Raw genomic sequence first — 23,332 nt, forward strand, 5'->3', positions numbered from 1 at the left:
CATTTTCTCTGGCGTCGGGGGCGCGGCGGAGACCCGGCTCCTCCCGGCCGCCCATGCTCCAGCTGCTCCCCCCCGGGGGGGAGGCCAGAAGGGGCCTTCGCCGTTCAGGTGAGTCGAACCGACGCGGCTTGGGCTCTCCCGCCCTTCCGGGGCCGTACCGCTTGGAACCGTTACCGTTAGCCGGCGGCGGGTCCCGATCTCCTTCCCCTTCACCCTGAGGAGGAGGAGGAAGGAAGCGGGATCCGCGGCTGAGGGCTGTGGAGAGCGGGGCCTCTCGTCACGGGCCGCCCGGGCACGGCTGGAGGTCCGCGAGGCCTCGCACGGCGAACCGAAGCGACGCGTTGTGCGCGGCTGGGGTTTGCCCGAACCGAACCGCTGTGCTTCGACTGCGAGACTTTGACACGCTGGTGTTTGCTCTTACGTGGGAGAAAGTTCAGCTGGTTCTTTGCTTATCTCACCTTTCGTTTTCGTAGGGTTTAACGGGCTGCAGGTGTGCTTCCGAGCAAGGAGAATCTGAAGCTCGGCTGTGCTGCCTGCTCCTGTTTGAATGAGCAAAAAGGCAGACTGCACAGACTGGTGATAGCTGGGCTATGTCTGCTTGGTTTCAGGCTTGTAACTTTGCACTGATAGTTGCTGTCAGGCAAATTGAATGGTATGTTCTCAGGTATGCTATCAGATATTGAATGGCTGCTTGGTGGAAGGTGTTTGTCCTTCTTTTAGTTGGGAGAGTGGAAGTGGTAATGAAAGCCCCCACCGTGGTTCAGTAGCATCAAGCTGTGAACACGTCTTGGTTTATTAACTGTGGAGCTGGGCAACTTGTGTTGGCATCTGTATCTTTGTGCAGCTATAACTGCAGCAGCCGAATTAGATGAGGTCCTGATTGTAACTACTCCCATACTTACAAAGTATACTTACATATAAAGTGCCTCGCTGCGTTTGGAGGGGCTGTAACAATCAATAGAACAGCCAGGATTGGAAGGGACCTCAAGGATCATGGAGCTCCAATCCCCCTGCCACAGCAGGGCTAATACTAGACAAGGCTGCCCATCCAACCTCCAAGGATGGATGGGGCATCCACAGCCTTTCTGGGCAGCTGTTCCAGCACCTCACCACTCTCATAGTAAAGAACTTGTATATAGAGATGCTGTGATTAGGTGTAAGTCCTGATTTCTTGTTTTTGCTGGCTGTAATTTTGTAATTTTAAAGAAATGAATGAGCAGTAAAGACCCTTAGTCGTCTTTTAAGTAATCATCTCTTTAAAAATGTAAGTTTTCTTCCTGAACAACCCGCACTCCAAATAGACTGTAAGTCTTCTCAGGTACTTCTCGAGCATACAACCAGATAGCAGTTCCACTCCTAGGCATGTGCTAAGGTATTTCTGGTTTTCTAGGAAAGATTTTAAAGTGCAAACAATATTATTTCTTGCCCAAAAACAGCAGGCAAACTGTTACATTCAAATGTTTGTTTTGAAGTGCTTTATGTTGCTTAAATCTATCAATAATTTCACGCTTGACCAATTGTAATGTGCTTAAAACAGGGCATGGTGCTCTGTGGAAGTGTTCATCCTGCCTCAGTTAATATCTGCGGTTGCTCTTTCTATGATAGAAGAGCTGAAGTCAGGCAGTCCCAGCCGTGCAGCTTCTCAGGGAAACACTGCCTTTTTGGACTGAATGAGTTTGTAGCAGCCTGTAAGGAAAACAGTAAGTTTATGTGGAGTTCAGATCACAGGTAAACACACAGTACAAAAGCAGTGAGGTGAAGTGCTGTGAAGTCATCTACCTGTGACCAATAGTTCTCCAGCAGTTCTCTGAGTATTTCACGTGCCCAGTGATCTGGAGGAGCTTGGTGCTGGTTAAAGAAGCTCCAGTGAGGATGGTTGTGTGGCTGCTAATCAGTGCTGCTTTCTGGAGTGCCAGTGATAGTAGTGCTTTGTCTGGGTGACTGTAGGGGCGAGGGAAGGTAGTGCATGAACATAGGCAGATAGTATTTACGCTCAACTGTGAGGATAACATTTCTGATTCATTTTTAAGCACTTACATTTTTTAATTAAAACGTGTTGACTATTTCTGTTTGCTTTTGAAACTAATTGTTGGTTGGCTAGCATATAGGCATCACAAAAAGTGGCAATGAGAAATTCCTTAGAAATCAGGAAGAGGAAAGGACTGTGGTCTTGCACGTTCAAGAACGTGATACGTGTCTTAGCACGGCCTGGCCCTCTGTATTTGCACTTGATAAGTGCACAAAGGCTGCCTGCTTGGTGAAATCTGAAGGGCACGAACAGGTTGGGAAATGATTGGAGGCGTTAAGCTGGGTGCTGGGAGAAGGGAAAGGAATCTGAAGACAACCACGAGGCAGTTGAGAATGGCATACATGCAACGGTAACCACACGTGCAAATCGAGCTCTGCTCTAACTGATGAAAGGGAGATAGGAAGGATGTTGGTGTGTGTTTGGTAAGTGGTCAGATCATGCTGGCAGCTGACAGTGTGGAGGAGGTGTGGGATTAATGAGGTAAGGTAGGACTAGATGAACAAAGTGCAGATACGGAGTATCAGGAGGGGCTTTGAACGCTAAGCATTTGGGAAATAAGTTGATCAGTACAGGAAGAGAAATAATTGCCTTCTTTGTCCTGATGCCCATCTCCTTTATGGTATTTACCTTTAAAGTCCAAGTTTTGCCACCTTGCTTTGAAGTCCGTAACTAGTTTTGTTCACTTGCTTCACTATCTCTTGTATATTATCACATCAACACTGCGTTCCACTGAAAATGCATGTGCCATGCAAGACCTGGGAGGTTATTGCCAATCTCAAACATCTGTTAGTGAGGTGTGAGCTTCCACACACCCTGCTGAAGTGGCTCCTGGGTGCATGAGCGTTTGGAGCGGTTTTACCTGGCAAGCACTCAGCACTGCACAGCCATGTACTCACCTCCCCCCTCTTCTACAGGAACAAAGGAGAGAATCGGGGGGGGGGGGGCGGATAGAATTCATAGGCCGAGCTATGAACTATTTACAAAGAGAGAAAAGAAAGAGAGAGATAACAGTAATAAATATGTTGACTCAATAGGTGATGCACAAAGCAAGTGCTCACCACCTGCAGACTGATGCCCAGACAGTCCCTGAGCAGCAGCAGCCTCCCCTGCCCAACTCCCCACAGTTTTCCCTTTTTTGTCACATGCTACCATGCAGTGTAGGAGACCCCTTTGGCCAGTTTAGGTCAGTGTGCCCTGGTTCTGCTCCTTCCCAGCAACTTGTGCCTCGAAGCCCCACAGCTGGCGGGATAGTATTAGAAGCTGAGAAACTGTCCTTGGCTGTGTGCAGCACTGCCCAGTGACTGCTAAAACATCCGTGTGTTATCAGCTTTGGTTTTCTCCTAAAGCCAAAACATAGCATCATATCAGACACTGTGAAGGGGGGGGGGGAAATACTGTCCCAACTGAAACAAGGACTTCTGATTACATTCTGGCCAGACTGTTACCACTGAAAACATCTAAGTGTGAGAGCTTTTCAAATGAATAGATGTTTAAGCAACCTGTATTTCACTTTCTGTAACGTCTGTTTATGTGTCGGTGGTACTTTTAGACAGAGCTGGATCAGTGATCAGTTTATGTGCATTTGACTAGATGCCTTATGAAACTGTAAACGTTGTCAGAAACTCAGCAGAAGACTTAATAACATATTTAGCAGATCAGAGAGAAAGATTTAAGCAGCATAGTTGCAGGCACATATCTAGCACCTCAGAAGGGGCACTTGGAAAGAAGTTCTGAAACTTGGTAAGTTTTTACTGACCTGAACATGCTTGAGTAGCAGCGGGGAACCAAAAATGAAACAGCAGAGGGAGAGAGGGACTGGCTTAGTGCTGGGAAAGAACTCTGTGCTCTACGTGCTGCTGTGTTGTTTGCTTGTCTTGTTTCCCTGTGTGCAGGGCAGTAAGGAAACTCAGTTTTTCAGTGCATGAACTGAAGCTCAGCAGGTAACGAATGGTTGTGCCCTTAACACAGCTGATCTGCTATGACAGTGGAATCTGCTGCAACAAAAAATTGCTGCATTTGACTCTCCAATTTGAGATCTAGAAAATAACTTTTACAAGTGGGCAATTCTGATCATAAAGGAAGCTGAAAGATGTAAATAAAAATGTGGACGTAGCATAAGTATTAGCCTCAGCAGCTGCTTTATCGTAAATCCATCTCTGAACTAGACTGGAGTGACTGATGCAGTGGCACTCAGTTATTGCTATGAGTTAGAAATTAAATTTGTGGTTCATTGCTTGGTGACACTTGTTTATGTTCCCTCATTACAGATCTGATCAATGTGAGTAGAGTCGGTGCAGTATGGCAGTTTCTCCACGGATGTGACTTTGTTTCTGCAGCTCAGGCACATGTTGATTACTCATTCAGGACTGAAATGAGATGCAGCTCTGAGGTGTTGCTGTTACACCATTGCAGATGCATTAATGAAAGCACAGAGAGGTCAAGTAACGTGCTGTGGTCATGTGGTGAGTCAGCTTTGGATTCGCTGTGGTCCAATATGGTACCCATTTTTAAGAGGGTATTTAGTTTTTTATCAGTTTTACCACTTAATCTGCCTCTTGAATATTCAGGATAAAATTTAATTAGAAAAATACTGAACAGGCTTTAGCCCTGTGATAGTCGTCTCCAGTAACACAGCTAAAAGCTGTTAGTACCCAATCTGAGAGCTTTTAAATCATAAGAACAAGTGGTCACTTCAATTAACTCCAAGTATTTAAGACTCAAGCCTGTAGTTTTGCTTCCATATACTTGGATTTTACCTTTGACTTTGCAGTACAACTTCTGCAGTGTCCTGCAGAATGCTTTTCAGCTTTTGTAAGCAGGCAGACTGACTATGGGTGGATAGTGTTCCTGCTGCTTTTCTTGTGTAACGTCTTGTTTCCTTGTGCTTGGTCATCACTCTTTCAAGCCTATTTTGGAGAAAGCAGATTTCACTTTCGTTCATCCCAAATGAGCAGAGTCCAAGTGATTCACAGTAGCAGAGCTCAGAATAACTAAACGCCAGACTCTGTCATATCAGTTGTCTGTGAAATGATGTGGCTTCCACCATATCAGTAACTTGCTTTTCATTGAGAACCTTACATTTTCATGGTACCATTTGGCACTGCTTGCTCCAAACAATATTGTCTAACGCAGTGAAGTGAAAAGAAGGAAGTCAACATGATAGCCAGATAAGGTTAGGATAGTATGTGCTGTGTCTTTCTAATCAACTGGTAGTCTCCTGACCCCTCCATTTATTTTCCTGCTTCCTGTTCTCTGGGTATGCCAGCTCTTGCTATGGAGAGGGATCTAAGTCTGCTGGCACAAGCAGAGTTTTGGGGAAGAAGTGGTGATGACAAGGTCAGGGAGTTGTCTATTAGTTCCACATACTCTGGTTGGAAGACAATGTAAGATAAGATGTTGTTTTTGTTTTTTAGGAAACATTCTGCTAAGGAGGTAAGCTGGAAGAAATTCTGATAGCCTGAGGCCTCATTTTGTTCAACAAGATGTCTTTTGAAAATGTAGATATCATTGTGGGAAAGAACGGGCCTGTGCCCATAAGCTGAAGGGCTGATAAATACAGTTTGTGCTGTCAATAGCTGTGGTTTTCACAGAGCTTGTAATGTCTTTTGATTAACACTGTAGGGGCTGTGAGGAGCTAAAACAGACAAGCATTTCTCTAACCATTATTTTTTAAAAGCCGGTGAAGCAAGTTTTACTTTGCGTGATTTCACTCACTGGCATTAATAAGTGATCTCAAAGGTAATTTACAGCGTTTGGATCCCAGGCCATGCTTTACGTACAGGTTATTTCAGCCTACTGTCACAAGAGAAAATCCAGAACTTGTTGAGCACTGCAAAATTAAGTCAAAGAACTCTAGAGAGTATCATGCCAGGGTTTTTAATTTTGGGGGGATTATGCAGCTACAGACCTCATGCAATTAGAAGTTAGTTGATAACAGACTCTTGATTTCTCCTTTTTGTGTTACAAGATGATGCTTTTCCTACTTTTTAACATCTGTAGTGAATTTCAGTGAAATTCATGTGGAATTCATAAATCTCCAGCAGTAAGATTTTGTTGGACATAATACATCAGATCAGTGGTCTTTTTTTCCTTCTACCTCTGCTTTTGCTAGAAAATTTGTACATGTATATCATTTACATGTCTTCTACTGACAATTATTCTTAATTCTTAAGAAAGCCCTCCCAGCTATTCTTAAAAGAACAATAATGCAGCAAATCATTTTAGGATGCATAGTGCTTTTAATTAAGGGCATGTGGGGATTTTTTCCATTAATACCTGCACAGTACCAGTACCAACTACAACTACCATCTAGATTCTTAGTTTGTTGTTTTTTTTACTCTCTTTACAATAGGTAACTCGGTGTTCTCTTAGATTTAACTCTTCAAGTCAAATATATGCAAAGCCTTCTCTATGTTTACCAGTCTTTCTGCCGCTCTTTCAAAGCGGGGGTCAAATTTCTTGAGATATGCTGACTAGGAGTAAGTGTAAGGAGTATCTGATAATGACAGCAGTGTTAAAGACATCATTTATAATGCACTTGGAACTGGCTTTTGACACGGTTGTGTTTCAGAAATACCCAGACTAACTTTTGATCATTTTTTAGAATAAACCTGAGTGTACTTTGCATTGACTTCTTGATCTGCTGTTTGTCAAAAGCTTGTTCTGAATTAACCTTCTCCTGCACAGTCCTTTTTCCTTCCCATGCTTTTTTCTCCTTCAGGCGCAGGTTGTGCCACAGTCCGCCACTAATTCTGCCTGCGTCCACAGATGCCTGTGGTTTCTATGTCCTGTGAGGGTTCCTTTTTCTGTTGTTTTGTTGGAACAGTTTCTTAGGAAACCTGGAATGGGGTGCAGCGCATTGGGTTTTGTAAAGGTGCACACTAAAAGGTTGGCTGTTGTTCTGCATGTGGTCTTGAGTTGGGTCCAGCAGCACAGGTGAGTTCTTTTTTAAGTAAGAAGCCAGCAGGTTGTTTGCACTGGAGCTGTATCTTCTGCTTATTGATTACTAATATGACAGACAAGTGTCATGAGCACTTCATTCAGCAGAGCACACTAGGCATGTTAAGACTGCATTACACATCTGCTAGAGAACAAAATCAAATGTTATGTCTTCTTTTTGATCATTTTTTTGACCAATGCTTTGGTGCCAGGAACGGCCCAGCAGCAGCTGATGGTTAGATGCTGAAATTTCATAATTTGAAGGCAACATGCATTACCTTTAGGGTATTCAAGGCTTTTTCTTTCCACTAGTATTTCTGTTACAGTTTCATGTTCAGCATTTAGATCTTGTACAACTAGCTTAATAGTTAAATAACAACAAGCATTAGTAGCTTGTGAGTGTGAAAATGACCTCAGGACTTGTTTTGACTTGTGTAGCCTTCCAGACTTCGTGTAGAACTTAGGCCTATCACCTAATTTCTCTTCTTCAGTTGGCCAGATCATAAAATAGTTATGTTGCTGCCAGATTTGACAGGAAGATACTGTGTTTTTGCCTGAAGCAAAACTGCTGCTGAATGACAGTTGTTTTTTTTTTTTTTAAGCTTTAAAATACCCCAAAGCTGATTTGTTTTTTTTTCTTCTATGCCAGCATGAAAAACAGGCTGCTTGTGAAGTACTTGCAGACGAACTGTAAGGTTGCTTAATATCTCTTTGCTAACTCAGCTTTGGTATAAACAAGTGGCTGTCATAAACTCATGCAGTGTCTAGTTTGATGACTTTCTCTTGATGACTTTATTATGAGATGCAACAGACAAAGGGATCACCAACATCAGCTAGAGGAGTAGGGCAAGACTGTGCAGAGGTGCAGATCTAGCATAAGGTAGGCAGGCAGTCCTGTTCCAGGAAAGGAAAAGTTGCAAATAATTGCCGAGCAGCACTTCTCTATTAAAAGTGTCTGTGCTCCTGTTGTCAGGAACTGACGGGTTATGATTTGCTAGGCCCAGTGACTGGTCTGGTGCTCCCCTCATTCTACACCTGTTGCTGCTGTCTGGTGTGTTCACTTAGCTCTCCTGAGCTGTGCTTCTCAGGCCTTAGTCTTCTGTAAGGTGCAGAGCTTCCTTCCAGGGAGCAGGGCTACAGAAGGAGCAGCAGTGGGCAGTTCTGCCTCATTACAGTGGCAGCAGACAGCCAGAGGGATTGAAGGACTCATGGAACTGGAACCTGTGACCCATACCACTCACTGCTGCTTCAAATTTTCCGAATACCAGTAGGGTACAGAGTGTTCGGTTGTGCCTGCCTAGGATAGATCTGCTTTAACTTTTCTGGAGACAGCAGTGAAGTGACTAGTAGTACATCAAAGCTGCATTGTTGTTCTGATCTGTTTGAAGCTACTAGCAGATAACTACGTGTGTGATCACTTTCTGAATAGAAAGCAAATCTGCACTGTGGCAATCAGGATTAATTTAAGTGTTACCACTGTACCTGAACAACTTAGTATGTGATATTTTTGGGAGCATTACTTTATTGACCACAGCAGAACAATAGGCCAGCGTTTCCGGTTGATCTGTTTAACAGGCTATTTTAGTCTCTTGTATAAAATGGCATGAATCAATGGAGGAAGCACAGCATGCATTTATCTTGAGTAACAGAAAAATGGGGGTAAAATGGGGTTTTGTTAAACTACAGTTCCTAGGGGAGATGGTGCATCTGTATGGCTATCCTTAGTAAGTTGGTCCTGTGCAAGAAATGTAGCATAGCTAGCCCAGTATTGATTTCTTCAACTGGTTTTGTTGTTGGAATCATGATAATCTGCAAATTAATCTCCCAGATTTTTAGGAACAGGGTTGGAAAAATTACGCCTCTGGCAACTAATGGAATGTAGAGTGCTGAGGACTTTAAATCACTCGAGAAAAACAGTTGCACTTTGAGACAGAAATGATATTATAGAAGATTAAATGCAACCTCTGTGCCCTTGTCTATGTGCTAATTAATTTATTTTCACAAGCACAGTGATTTTGTGAAATTCCGGTGCATCTGGTGTATGTTTCTGGAAGCCTGTGTGTCAGCTGGTAAAGTAACTCTGTACTGTTAGTTACAATTTGCTTGGAAGAGGCAGAACATGTGCGTTTAAATTACAATGTGTAGACCTGTATTTAAATGTGAAAACTTGTTTCTTGTTAACGATGAAAGAAATGTTGCTTTTCAGGGTTGCTGAGGATGCTTCAGAAGCCTTTGCTTTAATACATGTAGTTTCTCTTCTGTGTTGTATAATTTGTGTATCCAGCCTGCTGAGCACTCAGTAGGAGCAGCCTATTTTTAACCTTGGTTTGTTTATGCAAAACCAGTTGAAACAGAGCATTAGTTTAATCCTTTCTTCTTTTGTTTCACACCTCAATTCTCTTAGCGTGTCTATTGCAAAGGGTCTTATTCTTTAGGATTGCTACCAGGCCTGATTTGTGAATCATCTGATAAAGAGCCAACTCCACTCCCAGAAATGTGCCTTAGGTAGAATTGTATGCTGGTGAGTCAGCTTCGGGGCAGCATTTTCAAAGGAACGCTATATAAATTACACAGTATCCATGTGGGGGTGGCTTAGTGTTAGGAGAAATCTGCTCTAGAGCATCGTGCACACATCCACACAGAGCTGAGTCAGTCGGCTTCAGTCAGATCGAGTGCTGCTTGCACTTCTGTTAAGTGCAAAGGTATGTGTGACACTTAAAGAAAATCAAAGGCATCTTGTAAGAATGTACTGTATCCCACAGGAGGAGAAGGAATACAAAAGACAGCATTTAAAAAGACCAGAAAGCATTGGTACTTCCTCCTTTGTCATGATGCAGAATAGGTTTTGTTTTTTTTTTTTTAATAGCAGTCTAATAACTTGATTAGTTTTAATGTTAAGGAAGCAAATTGGGGTAGAAAAGAAGGCATGCTAAACATATGGGTAAACCCAGAAAAGTTCAGGCAAATACTGAGAAGCAGCCAGTCGGTTGTACTCCACATCTTCAGAATCTTGTGGTTCTCTGTCAGAAAATCTGGTGTTTGCCAGAATTTTCCCTTTTGTCTTACGAGGTGGACCTGAATGTTATGGCCAACTCCTCAGTATCCAGGCCGTGTGCTGAGTCTGTCCTTTCTCTCTCCCTTTCCCATAGATGCAGAATCCATCGAGTGCTTGGTTCAGTTCTTGCTGCTCTTGCCAGAGTTCTTTTTTTTTTAAAAAAAAAAAAAAAAAAAGAAAGGAATTGGAAGAAAAATCCACTATTTTTTGAAGTGGTATAGGACTAAGTAGCATACGTTTGTGCATGACTCTTTTACCTCTTATTCCATCCATGCTCAATTGCTTTTGGTAAACATGAGATAATCCACTGGTAATGGAAATAATTGTTTATGTGAATCTGAGTCACTATTCTTCAGTTCCATATAAATAGAAAAATATTTAGATTTAAGTGAAGGCATTGGTATCTGTGACATTGGAACTACAAGATACATTTCCTCTGGATGGACCTCTGTAGCTCTGTATTCTAAACAAGTAACTCCTGTGCAGCACTGCAGCTTGATTTCTTGTTTGTGTAGTCACAGTCCATACTTTATATTCACTTAGGTGAAAATGTGGGTAGTTTCTAATTTTTCAAATTATAACTTGCAGTGAATGACTTGTGGTGTGAGGAGGTGGGTTCCAGTTTTCTTTTTCTGTCAGTGCTAAAATGGTATTAAAAGACGAAGTTTTGCTGTATATGTTATAAAAGTTTCTTAGACGTAAGAGTGGTCACAAGCAAGGAAAAGCAGTCTTCGGGGTGTGACTGGACATGGTGGTAGTTAAACTAGGTTCCTTTCCCATAAAATGTTGGAGCTGGTGGTCTTTTGAAATTCCTTCCAGTCTGGGCTGTTCTGTGAAATGTGTCAGTAGTAAACTAAGCTGGCTTTTAAGAGAAAGCTGCTGTGAGGAACTCTTGTTCTTCTGTCTACAACAGCTGGTGAGGTGAGAGGTGATTTGCACTTTGTGTGTGTTGGGCATTCTTTATCACGGGCAGTTCAACTGCACCCGAAAAGGTGATGTACAATCAAAGTGAAGCTATTGTGATGTTTATTAAGTATGTCAGGCCTTATCATGTTCTCTGGTGAAACTAATTTCCTAATGGCATGACAATTCTGAAAAACATTTATTTTGCTGAGAACAAAACAAGCAGAAATCCCATGAAGGATGTATACATGTCCAGTTATTGACTGATAAAGAGCATGCATACCATCCTTGATACAACTCTGTGTGTGCTAGTGTTTATTAATAGTGTAAATTTTACAACAGTTGTTCTCAGAATTATTGTTATTCAGGATCTACTAAAGTTTACATTTCATTTCCTGCTTTTTAATCCATTTTTTGTCTTCAAAAATCTCTTCTCAGATGAAACAGTGCTGTGAAAGAAACTCTTCAGTAGCCCCTCCTGTGCCTAGTTTGAGCTCAAGGTGTGATGGGAGCAAGCAGCAGGTAGCTTTCCATCAGATTTATTTTTATCTGAAGGGATAATTTGTTCCTTGCCTTCATTCCCTGGTCTTATTGCCAGCTCTGGCAGAACATTTTTTGTCTTCTGGTTTTGTTTTCTTCTGGCTTAGTGAATTTACCCAAGAAACAGCAGGCCCGCTTTGGTACAAAGGAGGGAACAGGACTGCTCAGTTGTGAGTGGGGGGTAAAAATAGATCTGGACTGGTGGCACTGAGCTGTTAGATTGGGTGGGCTGTCCGCTGAACTGACCTTTGGAATCCTTCTGGCTTTCTTCACTGGAGCACATTTTTCTAAGAGTACAGATTATGTGCCTTTACAAATGACTGTGTGGTTTAAAAGTATCTCCCATGTAAAGCTATGGGAAGATACTTAAAGGTTTCTGCACACTGGCACTTTGTATGGTTAAAAAGTAAAATCTAGCACAGAAGTTCTTATAGAATTGCTGTGTTTTTTTTTCTTTTGTATCTGCATAAAAAAAAGAATGACATTTCTGAGCAGTGTCTAATTAAGTATCCATCTGTGTCTATAATCATCACATTAATTATTTTTTCGATGCTATATTCTCCTTTCAGAAAGAAACTGGTCTTTCTCTAATTCTACCTTGAGATCACCTTTTTTTCCATGCTATTATTAGAAAAAAGAGGGGCAAGAAAAACCAGGACTTTTTTAGTATTCCTCTTTATGATCTATGTATTTCTCAATCAGAACTAAGTCAGTTTTTTTTCTCTGATTTGTTGCTAGGAGAAAGATCTGGGCAGCATCACCTCAGTGTGAGGAAAATCACAGTGCAGGTTCTCCTGAAGGCCATTCACAAGCATGTGAGGCATGCAAAGGTGGTCGAAAAACAGCTGTCATTGATTTGTGAATGGCAACTCTCGTGTGACCAACCTGGTGCCTTCTGGGCTGGGGTCAGTGGCTGTGTGGGCAGTGGGCTTGCATTGCCCTTGATTTCAGCAAGACCTTTGCTGTTACGCTCTTGTGGTCACATCAGTGAGACACAGACTGTTCCTAACAACCTCGACAATGGGATGAGGTGCACTCGCTGAGTTTGTGCATGATGGCACGCTGCAGGGAAGGGTTGCTATATTGGAGGGCAGGCTGCTTACTCAGAGGGACTGCAGTGGGCTGGAGAAGTGTGCTGACAGAAACTCTAAGAGCTGCAGCGTAGCGCAGTGTGAGGAGAGGCTGGGACAGCTTAGTTTGTTCAGGGGAAGCTGGGAGAGGGGGAGGGTGGTTTCTGTCTGTGAACATGCTTAAAATCTGACAGGACAAGCTGCAGCCAACCTGATCCGATCAGTCCTGAGTAGGACAAGGAGGTTGGAGCAGACACCTCTGCACCGGCTTCTTCGTACAGAAAGTTTCTGTGATTCCATGACTGTCAGAACTTGGACTGTTAGAGCTTGGTTTTTTTTTGGTGTTGTTCACAGAATTGTTTGAGTTGGAAAGGACATTTGAAGGCCATCCCTAGTCCAGCTCCCCTGCAACGAACAGGGACTTCTACAGTTACGTTAGATGCTTTCACAACAGGAGTTGGAAGAGATCTGGCATGGCTTGAGCAGTCAAAATAAGGTCCTACTTAGTAATAATAAAAAGCTTCTTTTCATAATTATGTTCTTATCAAGGTCAGAACACGTAGATGAGACTTGTTTGGTTTTTTCCTGGCTGGTAGGCTAGCGAGATGGAAAGTCAAGTACTGATATTCTTGTTTTCCCTTTGGGAGCTCTGGGGTATATGATGTTCCCAAATAAAGATGTCTGTGAAAAATGAATCTCTAGTTCATTTTGGCTGCCCTTTAGCTTTGTGTTGAGCTCCATCCTCTGTGCTAATCTCCGTTCTTTGTGCTAAAATGATAGCTGGGGCGAAAGCAGTTCTATGGTTCCCAGCTTAGACTTCAAAATGCATTTCTTTGGGACATCTCTTTATGTATTTGAGCAACCATATTTTTCCTTGCATAAGCAGAAATCAGATCTCAGAGTTCTTGGGAAATGTGTTTTTCTTTTCAAAGCATATTACCACAGGAAAAGCCGGGAGTTGCACTGGCATATATTTACTGCACACCCCACTGTCTGTAATTCTTGGCAAGCCATTTAGTCATGTTTCACTTCAAAATGGGAAAATTATTTGATAAGATGGATTTGCAGATGAAATGTGTAGAAATTCTGTTTTTATTAGAGTATTGGGATGCCTTTGTCTCGAAATATGCAAATTCATCATGTGGGTTTGTTGATACTGTGCTGTGGCCAAGAAAATAAATGGGCTCCTATGTGTTATTTATTACCTACCTTAAATTACCATCTCCATAAATTCTTTTTTAAGTTGCTTTCAAGATAATTTCGCTCAGTGCAAGCACTGGGGACGTTTTCCTTTATATACACTTCCCTGTGTTTTTTTTTTTTTGCTGTTGCTGTTTTTTTATTTTATTTTATACAGTAGATGTAGGGTTGTCATCCCTGTCTTTCTTGTGTGGTCTGTTACTAACTAACTTTTCTTTCCATAACTGGTATTTCCCATAAATATTTTCATAATTCTCTTGCATCGTTTCATTCATTAGCCCGAAGGAAACACAAGCTCTGTTTTAATATTCTTTTAAAAATGAAGTTTCAAAGTGAGATGGGGCAAATGGCACAGTAGAGAGCTTTTGACAGAATCTTTCTAAGTCTTGCTGTCGATAAGCAGCATACTGTTACAGGCAGCTGGGATGGATTGGGAAACTGAAGGAGGATAGAAGGGATAGAAGAATCTCTCAAATCCATACCGTCACAGAACGGCCTGGATTGGAAGGACCTCAGGGATCACCAAGCTTCAACCTTCCCACTGTGTGCAGGGCCACCAACCTCCACATTTCATACCAGCCCAGGTGCCCAGACCCCATCCAACCTGGCCTTGAGCGCCTCTAGGGATGGACGGGGCATCCACAGCCTCTCTGGGCAGCTGTTCCAGCACCTCACCACTCTCACAGGAAAGAACTTCCCCCTGACATCCAGCCTCAATCTTTCCTCCTTCAACTTGAAACCATTTCTCTTGTCCTGCCATTATCTACCCTTGAAAAGAGAAGGGTTAACTCTTCTGTTTGTGAGTTCCTTTAGGTAACCATCTCAGGCTGCTGAAGAATCACCCTTTCCACTTAAATGTATTTTTCAAAACAGTAGGTTAAAGCTTAATATTGCTTTTCCTTATGTGTCTGTGCCATTTTTCATAGTCCATACGTTTGTTTTTCACTGCTCTAAACCCATGAGCAATTTGTTCCGTATAATTCATCTGCAGGTGAATATGGTAATTGAAAGATCCTCCTTCACTTTATTCTGCCCTCAATTACAAATGAGGATTTGGGTCAAAGGCAGAGCGTGAAAAATTAAGATAAAATGATAAATACTGTATTCCTTTAAAAAAAAAAAAGTTCTCTAGGTGCTTTTTGGTTGATAATGTGCAGGTTATCAGTCAGATCAGTAGCTTGATTTTCATACTTGTGCTGAAGAAATGCAATTTGTTAAAATATAATTTAAAGTAAATGTAGGACTGCGATGTGGGTGGATACTTTTTCTTGCTTGTAGCCCATGGTATTTGATGCTGTTTTCCTGGCAGGTTTAGGAGACAGTCTAGGCCAGCTTGTAGGTTCTCATACAGCCAAGGCTTTTATGGCAGCTTTTCGAGAAGCACCCGACTGGTTTTTTAAATGCTCCTAATAAGCTTTACGCATGGCTTACCAGCATTTCTCTCTGCTGAGAAGAAATCTCTTATTATATAGCCAAGACTTCTATAGACGTTGCCTGAAGTATTGTAAATCCCATGTCCCTGAGAATATGGTATCACTTTGTAGTCTTGCTCTGTGATATTCAGCAGCAACTTGGTTTCAAGCCAAAACGTCTGGATTTTGTTTATGACAGCCACGTTGGTACTGTAAATTTGTCAATTGCCATAAAAACTAAAAGTCTTACAGTCTGAAGTCCTGATCTACTGAAAATAGATTTCTCATCGATATGGAAACAGACCTGCGTTCTGGTCTGTTCAGGCAGATGGCTACCAAGTCTGGGAATTTTCACTCTGGCTTTGTTCATAAGTGCTGAAATTCTCCATTAAAATGTTTGAAGTTCTTAGAGAAGGAGTGAAGAAGTTAGCATATGTTGCTTAGAACACATCAGTTTAAATTTTGTAATATAATGCTTAGAAATGCTTTTGTCATTTTCTGATCTGCTTTGGTGTGCCAGTGGGATGAGCCCCATTTGAAGTGATTCCCACCTATTTTTCACAAATGTGAAAAAAGGAGGAATGGATTGCTGTAACAGGATGAGTTCACGAGGAAAAAGTAAATAGAGAAAACCAGTGTGGTATTGAGTCATGCTGCCTGTAACTGAAAGCAACCAGTTGATTAGGTAATACTGTAAGATTTGGACTGAGTTGCTTGGGTCAATTATTCTTACCGTTCTGTTCTTGTGCAGGCTGCTGTGTTGCTGAAAACCACGACTAGCTGACCCCGTCTTCCAGGCTGCGTGCTCCATGCTTTGAGACCGAGGGGACCTTGGTGTTCTGAAATGAAGATGGAGGCAGTGGGAAAAGCAGAAGAACTTTTGGATTCAGAAGTTCCACAGAAGGCTTCTGAGAAGCAGGAGACAGCTGCTGATGAAGATGGACCTATAGAACTGGAGACACATACTCAGAAAGACAGCGTGCCCACTGCATCAGACTCTGCAGTGCTCTCTTCCATGCCTTGCTTACTGATGGAACTGAGACGAGACTCCTCAGAGTCTCAGCTAGCATCTACAGAGAGTGATAAGCCAGCGGGTGGTCGAGTTTATGAGAGTGACTCTTCTAATCATTGCATGCTTTCTCCTTCTTCCAGTGGGCATTTGGCTGACTCAGATACGTTGTCTTCCACAGAAGAGAATGAGCCCTCTCAAGCTGAAGCTGCTGTGGAAGAAGATCCTTCTGGGGTCTCTGGGGGTGCAGCTGGGAGGAAATCCAGGCGATCCAGGTCCGAAAGTGAAACTTCAACAATGGCTGCCAAGAAAAACCGACAGTCTGTCGATAAGCAGAATGGTCGAGTTACCAAGGTAAAAGGTCACCGAAGCCAAAAGCACAAAGAAAGAATCCGGCTGCTAAGGCAGAAACGGGAAGCAGCTGCTCGCAAGAAGTACAACCTGCTGCAGGACAGCAGTACCAGTGATAGTGACCTGACGTGTGACTCGAGCACAAGCTCATCAGGTGATGACGAAGAGGTTTCAGGGAGCAGCAAGACAATCACTGCAGAGATACCAGGTAGAGGATGTTTTTTAAACTGAACTGTAACGCATCTGGCATCGTTTCTCAGCTGTCATGTTAAGTTAGATGAGTGACGCTTGAGAAAGCCTAGGAGAACTGCAGCTCTGTGTAAATTTGAAGACTGCAGTATATTAGCAAGATATGGGCAAATTTTAAAATCCATTCTGAGGTTTTAGTGCACTTCTGCACACCAACAAATTTTAGAAGTGGTAAATTGGAGGAAGGACTGTCTTTGAATTCTGGAATTTTCAGATCTTTTCCTTTCTAAGGCTATATGAATTCCTATCAGTGCTGTTAAATCCCATTAGTTGGTGATAATCTAATAAATTCATTCTTAAGATAAGTGGCCAGCTTTGCTTTAATACACTAAGACCACAGCTTGACAGCTGTGTTGGGAACAATATAGCATACCTCTTGCCTGTGTTACAATAAGGCCCTACTTACTGTTGCACTTATGCTGTGCTTTCAGCTCTCCGTTTCAGTGCATGACAAATGTACTTAGCCTTATTGCAAATTCTTGCAGATTGCAGCTGGTCACCTATTTTAGGACATAAATATGAATTTGTTTACACAGATGCCCAAGCTGTTTCCATTTATAAATTTGCAGCATTTCAGACAAAGCTGTTATCATTTTCCTATGTGATAAGAATCTATAACATTTATGTTTTTAATTTGCTGACACGTCTGTGCTAAAAGATTGGAGGCAGCAAATTATAGGGAGATTCTTATAGCTTTATTAGTTGAAAGAAGGATAAATTCTTGAAGTTTCTTGTCTGCTGAGGCTTTGTTTTATTAGCCCAAGTGCCATGGACAGGATTGTGTATACTGCTCTTACGGAATACTATACCAGAGAACCATCATCACATGACAATCAGAAATAAAACTACATAAGAATAAAGTTTTTGGCTTGCCAATTTTTACTGAGTTACATGACTTTTTGCCTTTTGTGCTAGAAGATTTTTTTTTTAGATAAGTTTAAGTTTACATAGGGTGAGAAAACTTTTAAGGAAAACTGCAGTAGCTGGTCTTCACTGTCTGAACTGTTTACTAGATGTCTTATTTAAAATATCTGCATCAGGTTTTGCACATAATGGTCTCTGTTCTAACTGGCTTGATGACAGTGAACAATTTTGCTGCCATGAGAACTGGCCTTTCTCCCACATATTGCTAGGAAGCAGGTTGCACAAAGGAAGTTAATGTTTATTATTGGAAAGTCTGGGAAAGGCATATTCTTCTTGTAACGTGTAGTAAACTTTTAATAGATGCTTTAAAATTATTTTTCCAATTTAGTAGTTGGTCAAACTTCTGGTTTTCATAGCTCTGTGCCTTTTTTTTTTTTAACTGCTTTTTTTTTTTTTTTTTTTTTTTTTAAAAAAAAGCTATGTTTACACTTTACAGGGCAATTAAGACTTAATATAAAGCCCATGGAAGAAAACTTTCATTCAATTTTCAGATGGGTCAACCCCTCCTCTCCAAAAAAACTCCTCACCAAATCCCCCAGGGTATATGTTTTTATTTTTTATGAAGTCATAAAGCACCTTTTGACCCAGAAAGGTCCCACTTGGTATTTGTCAGATCTGCCTAGATTCTTGACTTGCATTGCTGAGTTTGGAAACCATTCTTGAGTACTTTTCTGTGCTACTGGGCTCCAGCATTTGAGTGTAGTGAAATGATCCCACTGCAGTATATAGAGAACTTGTAAATTTAATGATTATTAAACACATCTTTTGATTTTTGCCTCCGTTGCAGTATGTGGGTGTGCAAAAGCCAGCCTGGAGAACAGTGACCTTTATTGTTAGTTCATAGCTCCTATCATCCGAGTAATAATAAATTACATTATGAGTAACCTGGAATCAGGCATAATGTGCCTGGCAGATTGTGGGTTTTTTTGAGGCAGAATCGTCTTTGGTAGATGCTTGGTAGGAAACTGGCAAGTACAAGAGTACAAGAGAGAAACATGCTCTATAGAGACAAGGACAAAGGTAGCCAAAAATGCATCCTGTGCTTCTCTGGGTTAATAAAGCGTGGGCTTCACAGATGCAGCGGAGCCGTGAGCCTGGCAGGGACTCCCTGTGCTCCATTGCAGTGTTAGATCCATGTGCTTCCTGTGGTCCCTCTTGGTGGGTTTACAGAGTGCTTAGCTGAAGTCACTTTTCTGAACAGAAAGCATTTTTAATGCTCTTAGCGCTGGGCTCTAAACAGCCTGAGAAGTTAGGAATTAACAATTAGAAAATACTGCAGGGTAAGCTTTCCTGGAAATTCAGCCATGAGTATCCTCTGCACAAAGTCAAAAAGTAATAGACTTCATTTTTAACTTCACACTTGAACTTCATTGTCCAGAAACTGCAGTACGTCTGTTGGAACATACAAGGCAAGGAAACATACAGCAAGGAAAAAGCACTGTCATTTACTTTTGAAGAAGTCCGCACCTCTCGATGCAGAGGAGTTTGTGTTTTTCCCATAGTCTTACTGCATTTGGATGCCTCAGCAGTACTGTTTGTTCCAGCCTCAATATGGCTTATTATTAGGACTGATTTTCAAACCTGTCTGTTGCCTGGAAAATAGCTTTGCCAACAGAGATGCTGTAAAACTTTTAGCGATAGTTCATTTAATATGGCCTTTATAACAGAGGCTGTGTGTACCCTAACTCTTAACCTTCTGCTGAAACTTATAACAGAAGACAGTTTACTTGTGTAAGGTATGAAATTTGAAGTGCCAAATTTGAGAGTACAATAATGTTTTCATGTCAATCACCACTTCCATCCTAATAGTGCAGTCATTTAATTTTTTTTTAAACCATTCACATGACTGATTCTGAAATACATTAGGATAGGAGAGTAAGGTAAGGAAAACATTCACATGGGTGCACGATGGTGTGCTGAACAGATGTAGTGTTATTAGCTTCATTTTGTTGTGTGTGCACCCAAGTTGGGAACTAAGCAGTTGTGCAATAGAGTCACAGTCCTCTGCTGAACTCCATTAAAATGCTCTGGCTTGTTTTTCTTCTCCACAAAGACTGGAGAGAAGAGTTGAGATCTAATTGGTCATACAGTAGGGACCAAGCTCAGTGTGGTGTATTATTCTTAACTTGGCACCATATAATATATATATTCAACCTGAAAATACAGGCTCGATCAAAATTTCATGGATGCTCCTGAGAATTTTTTGACTGACCTGAGCAGTTGTACGTTTGGGCTCTTTATTTCATTCAGTGCAATGTTTTTTAATTATTGCAGATGAGGAATAATCTGTTATATCTTAATGACTGAGCCTCTCTGTTGGCATTTAAAACTGTGCTGTTCGTTAGGGAATACCAGATAGCATTCACTTCAAGCATAAGGAAATGATCTTTGAGTCCTGAAACTGGTTCTGCTAGACTTACTGCTGGTGAAAGATTTTTCTTTAAACAATTTCAAATTTAATCATGCCAATTAACTCTGAATGAAATTAGGATAAGAACGAGTCTAGGAATTAATATTTATTTCTTTGTAAATGCTTTTCTTTGGAAGGAGGAAGGTTTGCTTAACAGATCATAATGTGAAAAAATCAGTTTGCCACCATTGTGCTTTCTGCAACTCAGATTGAAGTCTGCATTGAAATAGGAGGAGGCTCTTGTTACAGGCTTTTAAAAATCTCTTTTGAGTACTGATGCTGAAGGACGTGTTGCAGCTCAATGGTTTAAAAAGGAAAAGCAAAAAAAAAAAAAAAGCACAGTATGTGTGAGCCAGTTTGCTTTCTCTTAAGATGAGCACAAAGAGCTTTGAATGGAGCATCTGCCTTAGGGATGAGTTTTATTGGAGTTCCACACAGTGGTATAAAAGGGACAAATGAGAGATTTGCAGTGAGATACTCATTTGGAAAGGCAAGGTAGAATAATGACTACATGTGGTCCACTATTGCTGACTAGAATGGAGATGCAGCGTATCTTCTTAGCTGTTAGGTTGTCTGATCCCTTAAATTAAATAACTTTGGTGTTTATTTGGTAGTATTTAACAGATCCTATAAAGAGACAGCGCAGGGAATTTCTTAGGTACTGTTCTGCAGGTGATACTGACTTGGCATAGCTTCTAAAATTGTAGGACTGCAAGCTCACAGTTAGCAATGGGACCAGTTTGATAAATGCTAGCTTTTTCATATAATAATTAGAAATGCTCTTTTAGACTCAATTTTTCTTAACACTAAAGATAATGAGTAAAGAAGTGGGTAGAGCCTGTTAGAAGTAGAGCCACAGAAAGAGCACTTGAAGCAGTTTGCTTTGCTGCCACTGTCAATTGTGGATGTAGTGTGATGCCCTTAAAACAAAAAACTATATTGCAGGGTAATATATCTTTCAATACATAGGTCCTTTAGTTGACAAAACAGTTTTGTCAGCTTTGACTGTGCTAATTCATTCTTAACTTTAGAAGCCCGGCTTATTTTATATCGTGTACCACTATCAATAGTACTTTTTTGTTTAAATTGCAGTTAAAACTTGCTTAATATTACTTACATGTTTCTACTCTTAAACGTGTGGAAGGCAGAAAGACCCCTGTTTAGTTCTTTTGTCTTGGGATAAATCCCTGACTGAAGACTGAATAGAATCACACTGGAGTATGTGGACAGTGTAATATATATTTTTTTCTGTTTTAGGGAGCCAACAGGCAATTAATATTCAAAAGGAACTACATTTTAGGAAAAAAGAGGTATTATTTTACTCGATTATTTTCAGTTAAATGCCAACATGGAGATGGAAGGTAATTACTACACGGCAATTCGCTTTTGAGCAGAGGACCGAAATGCTGAATTTCCAGCTTATCTGGCAGGTAAACAGATGAGACTTCCAAAGTAGGGTCTTAAATAGAAAGTCTCTGGCCCTCAAGTGGTAGCATTGCTATGGCTTGAAAATAAGAAGAGAATAATATTGGGCTTTGTTTGGCTGTTGCTTACTGAAAGACTTCAGAATACCTCATTTAAATAGCTTTTAAAAGAATGTATTGATAGGTGATACCGTAATTTCATATAGACAGTGGAATCCCATTGAAGAGTTAGTGCCTTATGCTTTTGTTAGTAGACTTTGCAAGGCTGTGCAGTGAGTTCTCTCAGCATGTTTTCTACTAATTTTACTGAGACGTTAATGTATGAAATCACTGGTTCAGTTAGCTGCTTTCTGCAGTTGGATGTGATGTTTGTCTCATTCTGGAACTACCACCAGTAATGTTTGTATGCTGGATAGCATGCAGGCGGGTTTGTTGTCTCAAACAGATCCAAAGCCCAGCTGTCCTGGGGTTTGTTGCTTCCTGGAGGTTTCCCAAGTGAACTAGAAAGGGCAGTGGTGTCTGTAGGTTTTTTAGTTGACATATAGAGTAGGATAGTAAGGATGGCTTTGTCTTCTCGCTGCTAAAGTTCTTCCTGGTAGTCTCAAAGTCATAATGTTTTTGCTAGCTGAAAGGAGAACAGCTTCCTTCCAGCTTTGCCCAATCTCTTTTTTTGCACTGACTTGAAGAAGTCACGTGAGAAATTGTGCATGGCCAGCTGGTAATTCTCAAGACGAAGGGCACACGTGGTTGGTGTGTGAGGCTTGTTGTTGGCATCCACATCGTCACAGACCTGTCCTGTGGGTTATTCCTGTAGCTGTGTTTTCCACTGAGACCCGACAGAAGTTGTTTCCAGCAGTGTGTCAGCATGGTATTCGTGTATCTGTGTGCTTATGTGCGTGTTTTTGTTGTGTGTTCTCCTCATGGGTGTTGAGCCTTTTTTCCAGAATTAAACCAAGAGTGGTAAGCTCTGGGCTTGGCTACTGCAGGCATTGCAGTCACCATGTTGGCCTTTTACCTGTTACTGTCTGCTGTTTGGTGTGCATTTATCAGGCCATTACTAAGGGGTTCGAGTACCTAAATAAAATACCTGTAATTATTCAGATTTATCAGCTAAAACTGCGGTCTATTGGAGCAAAGCTAAACAGCAGCAAACCTCCTGATGCTGTGTGATTTTTCTGATGCCTTCAGTTGAAATAAAAATTGAAATTGTGAGGGAATTGGGCTAATTTGGTTCATAAAACCAACAAGATCTTTGTGACAGAATCGTATGAGAATTCTAGAATAAGAGTAATTTTGAAGCCAAAATTTATTATAACCTCAGCGAGTGCAAAATGTTATTTATTTTGACAAGAACAATGTTAGTTAATTTGATGTTTGCTAATTCCTCCCCTGTGTTAATATCCAAGGGATGCAATTAGAAAAGTTTGTTTTCCTAACATGCCTTAATAAACAAGATGATGTTCTTACTTCATGATGTCTCATCAAATGGCCTCAATGTCTTTAAAGCTGGCTTCAGTCGTGCTGGGGGATCTGGAGGAGCGACCAGGGAAATTCCAGGATTGCTTGACAGGGGCACCGTGTGGGATAGGAACTGCATAGGCAATGTCCTGGAAGAGGCCATGAACTGCTTTGCCGAGATGCAGAGGCAGACAGAGGAGAAATTTCGCATGTGGATAGAAAAGCTAACCCGTCTTGACACGGATGAAGAAAGCAAGCAGCAACTGGAGCCCAGGGAACCTAAAATGCAACTAGTTGGCCAAAGAGTCCCCCCTACCACACAGTCAGGGGCTTTCATGCAGATGCCTGATAGCCAAGTAC

General features: G+C 41.4%; 1 protein-coding gene across 3 annotated transcripts in view; it reads left to right on the top strand.

The window, feature by feature from the left end:
• Positions 1 to 23,332, top strand: part of CUNH18orf25 (chromosome unknown C18orf25 homolog) — a 40,867-nt gene continuing 17,535 nt past the window's right edge. Inside the window, exons 1-3 of one of the 3 annotated variants that reach the window (XM_042862337.1) lie at positions 1 to 108; positions 11,364 to 11,447; positions 15,899 to 16,715. In XM_042862337.1, the coding sequence (XP_042718271.1) occupies positions 15,992 to 16,715 (724 nt within the window). In that variant the 5' untranslated portion in view covers positions 1 to 108; positions 11,364 to 11,447; positions 15,899 to 15,991. Of the gene's footprint in view, positions 109 to 4,339; positions 4,492 to 11,363; positions 11,448 to 15,898; positions 16,716 to 23,332 lie in introns of those variants that run through there. The other 2 variants (XM_042862336.1, XM_042862338.1) reach the window with 2 other exon arrangements.

Source organism: Lagopus leucura, unplaced genomic scaffold (assembly GCF_019238085.1).
Source record: "Lagopus leucura isolate 7727_CA_CO unplaced genomic scaffold, USGS_WTPT01 Super-Scaffold_650, whole genome shotgun sequence".
Lineage (NCBI taxonomy): Eukaryota > Metazoa > Chordata > Aves > Galliformes > Phasianidae > Lagopus > Lagopus leucura.